Source organism: Mirounga leonina, unplaced genomic scaffold (assembly GCF_011800145.1).
Source record: "Mirounga leonina isolate KUSES-001 unplaced genomic scaffold, KU_Mleo_1.0 Mir_94, whole genome shotgun sequence".
Lineage (NCBI taxonomy): Eukaryota > Metazoa > Chordata > Mammalia > Carnivora > Phocidae > Mirounga > Mirounga leonina.
In genome coordinates, this window is record NW_023270855.1 from 50,286,125 (window position 1) to 50,291,086 (window position 4,962).

The window sequence follows — 4,962 nt, forward strand, 5'->3', positions numbered from 1 at the left end:
GGGAACCTCACTCCGGAGAGCCAGCTACAGCCGCAGTCCCAGACAATGGTTCCAGTCCCGGGGAAACCGCCCAAATCTAGAGGGATTATAAAAATCCGCGTGGCTGGCTGGGCGGGCCCGTGGCGTCAGGTCTTACCCCTTATTCGCCCCGCCCCTTATACTCCGCCCCTACTGCGGACGCTTGAGGGCCAGACCGCTCTTCCCGGCATGCATTGCCCGGGACGGGGCAAGTCGGGCGCCAAGCGCCGGGCCGGAGCCGCCTTCCCGGAGTCCTTTGCGCGGCACCTGGCGACAAAATGGCTGCCCGAGGGAGACGGGCGGAGCCTCCGGGCCGGGAGGCGCCGGGCCCCGCGGGCGGCGGCAGTGTCGGGAGCCGATGGGCTGAGTCGGGGCCCGGGACGTCGCCCGAGAGCGGGGACGAGGAAGCGTCGGGCGCGGGTTCTAGCCCGGTGTCGGGCGGTGTGAACTTGTTCGCCAACGACGGCAGCTTCCTGGAGCTGTTCAAGCGGAAGATGGAGGAGGAGCAGCGGCAGCGGCAGGAGGAGCCGCCCCCGGGCCCGCCGCGACCCGACCAGCCTGCCGCCGCCGCCGCCGCCGCGGGCCCTGGGGATCTGAAGAGGAAGGGCGGCCCGGGCCCCACGCTCAGCTTCGTAAGGAGCCGCGGGGGTGGGGGCGGGCGCCGGGGCCTGCCTTGGCAGAGGGAATCGGGGCCCGAGAAAGGGAATCGGGATCCAGGTCCACCCTCCGGCCCCGATGAGGGGGCCGTCCGGTCGCCCGCTGAGGATCCGGAACCTGGATTCTCGACGAGAGGTTTGGGGGCGGGGGTGGGGACCCCCGGAGACCGCCCGTGGGGACCGGTAGCCAGGCAATTGCATTCGAAACAGCGCTCCGGGGATGGGGAAATCAGGATACCGGGATTCCTGTTTGAGTGGTACTTAAACTTGGATACTGGGACCATCTCCCACTATGGGGAAGAGGGGCAAATTCAAATCTGGAATCTGAGCTGTGTGGTTTGGAGACTCAGTGCTTAACTGTGTGACCTTAGGAAATTTGTTCTGTTTTCCCTGAGTCTCGTTTGTCCGGTGTCCATTTATTGAGCACCATACCTTATGCTGAGCATTGTGCTGGGTGCTGGATGTGCCGTGTTTAACATGACAAGATCGTTTTCCTGGAGTGTCTGGGCTGGCCTACCCTCAATTTTCCCATTTGCAAAAATGGTTACCATCGCATCTTGTGATGTGATGAGGGTTCTGTGAGGCCATCCCGGAGGTTAGTACAGGGTTTGTCTTAAACGAAGGGCTAAACCACCAGTGGTTTTTAGTTGGGAATGAACAATCTCCCCACCCCCTCCCCGCAAGCCCCCTCAATTTGGCAGTCTGGAGAAATTTTTGTTTGTCAGAATTGGGGGAGGGGTGCTGTTGACATCTCTGAGTAAAGACTAGAGATGCTGCTCAACGTCCTACAATGCACAGGATAGCTCCCCCTACCCCGCAAAAATGATCCAGCTCAAAATGTCACTAGTGTGAGGTCAAGAAACTCTAGGCTAAATAAATGGCAACTATATTGATGGTCAACTCTGAGCTTGCTTTGTTTCTGGTATTGAGATCAAGTCCCTGGAGGCCCCTGGCTGGCTCAGTCGGTAGAACACACAACTCTTGATCTCAGGGTCTAGAGTTCAAGACCCACGTTGGGTGTACAGCCTATTAAAAAAAAAAAAAAAAAAAGACATAAAAGTTTCTTTAATAACCAAAAAAGAAAGAAAGAAAGAGGAAAAAAGAAAAAGAAGTAGCTAATTCACAGCCCAGGTATTAATTTGTTCAGAGATCAAGTCCCTGTGGTGTGGAGGAAAGTGTTGACTTGAGAGTAACAGACTGGAGGTCAAGTCTTAACTCCAACAGTGTGATTTCGGGCAAGTGATTTAACCTCTCCAAGCCTCATTTTCTTCATTTGTTAAAAGTGAGTGGGGGTAGTCCCAGCAGCACGGGTTACTTGATGCTGGCTGAGGGATAGAGATGGGAGGATGTCTGTAAAGCCTGTTGCTGCCCGTGGACACAGAAGGTGCTCAGTGGGAGAAGGTGGAGGACCAGGATGAGGTCTAGAGTGAGACTTCTTTTGGAGGAAGGGAGAGTGTCAGGATTCTAGGTTCCTGGCTTGGTGTAAGAACCAGAGGTGGAGGCCGAGTGACCCTTTGTGAGCAGGAGTAGCAGTAGTTGTCACTGCCTTTTTCATTTCTTCATCGAGGGGCACCTTAAAGAGGCCAGGTTAGGTGCAGGGGACACAGCGTCCTTTGTCGGGTGAGGATGCTGCTCTGTGACGTGGGCCCATCTGACCCTGAATCCAGTTCCATGGCTTGCTGCCAACCAAGGGTAGGCCCTCTTCTTTCTCAAAGGTGTACCCTCATCTGTAAAATGGGGATGGTTGTAACCTTCCTCTTGGAGCAGCCGTGAAAGTGAAGGATGATGCATCCAAGTACTTGGCACAGAGCTTAGCATACAGTGAGTGCTCAGTAAAGGGAGCTGTTGCTGCCTGTGTGGTCCCTGCTAGGGGAGGGTGAGGAGAGCCGGTCCCCACTGATGTGGGGGTTCTTCTTGCTTTTGGGGAGGGCAGCCCAGGGGCCCACGACTGCCAGGGCATCATGGGCCCAGGGCAGACGCTAAGAGTCGCGTGTGCTCCTCTCTGATTGCTGCGCAGGTCGGCCGGCTGGTGGAGCTGGGCGCGGCGTCGGGACGGGCCACCGGGCCGGGCTAGGAAGGTGTAGTGGGCCTCAGCGCCGCCAAGGCCGGGCCCGGCTCCTGTAACCGTTGCAGTCTTCTGTCCCTTCACCCAGGTGGGCAAGCGCAGAGGCGGAAACAAACTAGCCCTCAAGACGGGAATAGTAGCCAAGAAGCAGAAGACGGAGGATGAGGTGAGCAGGCTGGGTGAGAGGGCCCACCCGCGGTGCCTTTCCTTTCCAGCCTCAGTGCCTGGCTGCTGAGCCCTTTCCCTTCTGTCCAGCCCCCGGGGCCTTGGATGCGGGGGCTGGGTGGGGGAGGAGGGCTTTCAACAGTTTCCCCAGATAAATTGAGTCTGCACATCTTTACTTCAAACCCACGACCTTAAGGGTGACACGGGGTGGGTGTGTGTGTGTGTGGGGGGGGGTGTCAGCTGTCTCAGGACAGTCCTGACCCCAGTTCCTGGCCTCCTTGGTATCCCCTTGCAACCCCTGTGTGCCCCCCCCCCAACAGGTATTAACAAGTAAAGGTGACGCATGGGCCAAGTACATGGCAGAGGTGAAAAAGTACAAAGCCCATCAGTGTGGTGATGATGATAAAACTCGGCCCCTGGTGAAATGACCCCCTTCCCCCGCCTGCCTACGGCCTGGGACTCTCTGCGATGTACATAACTATTTAATGCAGCGGCAGCGGCGGCAGCCTTTACCCCCCCCCCCCCACGACTTCTCCACAGAAGGAAATCGAGATGCTTCCCGCAGCCGCGGACGATTCTCCAGGACTCTTTTTTACCTTGAGCACTTGCCTCCTGAGACTTATAGAACAGTGGTTTACTGTCCCCTCTCCTCCCACCTCCTTGCTCTCTCTGGCTCCTTCTGTCTTCCTCCCCCCACCCTCTCCCCCTCTTAGCCATCACTTCTGGGAAGTAAAGAACTTGACTTAGTGCCGGAGCGGTGTGCTTGGTTTGCCTTCTTTGTTCTCCACCCTGAGCACTCCCCTCCCCCCATTGCCTGGTCCTACACTTGGTCCTGGGTCTGGCATGGTGAGGGAGTTATTTGGGGTTGTGGGAAGGACAGGGGTGCATCCCCTCCTATTGGCCTGGACTCTCCTCAGGACCCACTTCCCCCTGCCCCTGACAGAGCCCCAGTGTTGCTGCTCATGTTCAGTGTCCCATCACAGCCCCATTAGGCTGGGCCGGAGCTGTCAGTTTGTTCATTCAGCTGACACTTGATGAGAGCCTGCTGTGTGCCTCTGCTGTCCTGGGCCTCGGGGCCCTAACAGTGAGCAGAACAGACCATGGACACTCCCTGCCCTTCTGGAAAGAAACAGACAAAAAGGGGAAGCCGTTTTGGGAGGTGATTGGGAAAAAGTACAGGGGGAAGGTGTCTATTTCCCTTGACATCTGGTCTGAGTCCTTAGGGAGGTGAGGAAGCAGGTGGAGGGAACAGCCAGTGTAAAAACAGGTGGGAGAACATGGGGCCTTTGTGGGGAGCTTCGAGGTGGCCCACATGACTGGACCTGAAGAGTGGGGACGGTGTGTGGATTAAATACACAGCTTTGTATGCTAGGGTCAGGATTTGGGACCTCATTCTTGGTGAGAGGAAGCCTTGGTCCTGGCGGGGGGGGAGGGGCAGTAAGAGTTAAGGAGCAATAGGTTATGTGTTAACTACCTTAACAGGCCCCCTCTGGCTCCTGGGGCGGAACCTGGAGATGAGGCTGGGCCATGATTGGGGGAGGGGAGGTGGTGGAGTGTCGGCAGTCCAGGTGAGGAGGGCTGGGATCTGGATTCCTGTGGGGCTGCTTTGTCCTGCCAGCTACTTGCAGCCCCTCTAGTGAGGCTGGGTTGACCCCACCCTTATGTATATATGATCAGAAGGAGCACAAATAGCACAAACACCACCTTGCAGAACATGATTATTGACATGTTGGGACAGGGTGTCCTAAAGGAAGCCTGACTTCCCTAGTGCCCCTTTAGTGCTCCTTGTACTTCTGGGCCTTCTGGAAACTGCCTGGCTGCCTGTTCCCCACTGAGCCCACAAATGTCTTAAGAGGCCCTTGCCTCCCAAACCTCCCTTCTCAAACCTGCTAGACCTGGAGCAGGATCTGGGTCCCCCAGGCATGGGCCCACCTCCCAGGCCTTCCCATGCAGGAAGCAGCTCGGCACCCCTGCCTGTCCCAGATTCAGACTCCCATCCCCCTCCATCGGGAGGATCATGGTGGTCACCTGGTGCCTGGGACCTGTGTAGGAAGAGGG

At 57.2% G+C, this 4,962-nt stretch overlaps 1 protein-coding gene across 2 annotated transcripts; it reads left to right on the forward strand.

The window, feature by feature from the left end:
* Nucleotides 1–216: 216 nt before the first annotated feature.
* On the forward strand, nucleotides 217–3,658 carry TRIR (telomerase RNA component interacting RNase). 2 transcript variants are annotated; one of them, XM_034997083.1, is made up of 3 exons: nucleotides 227–650; nucleotides 2,828–2,905; nucleotides 3,225–3,658. In XM_034997083.1, exons 1-3 carry the CDS (start codon nucleotides 297–299, stop codon nucleotides 3,330–3,332), a joined length of 540 nt encoding a protein of 179 aa, XP_034852974.1. In that variant the 5' UTR covers nucleotides 227–296; the 3' UTR covers nucleotides 3,333–3,658. The 2 variants fall into 2 exon arrangements, with proteins under 2 accessions (XP_034852975.1, XP_034852974.1); XM_034997084.1 differs by lacking the exon at nucleotides 3,225–3,658 and having other exon boundaries at nucleotides 217–627; nucleotides 2,828–2,904.
* The last annotated feature ends 1,304 nt before the right edge of the window (nucleotides 3,659–4,962 follow it).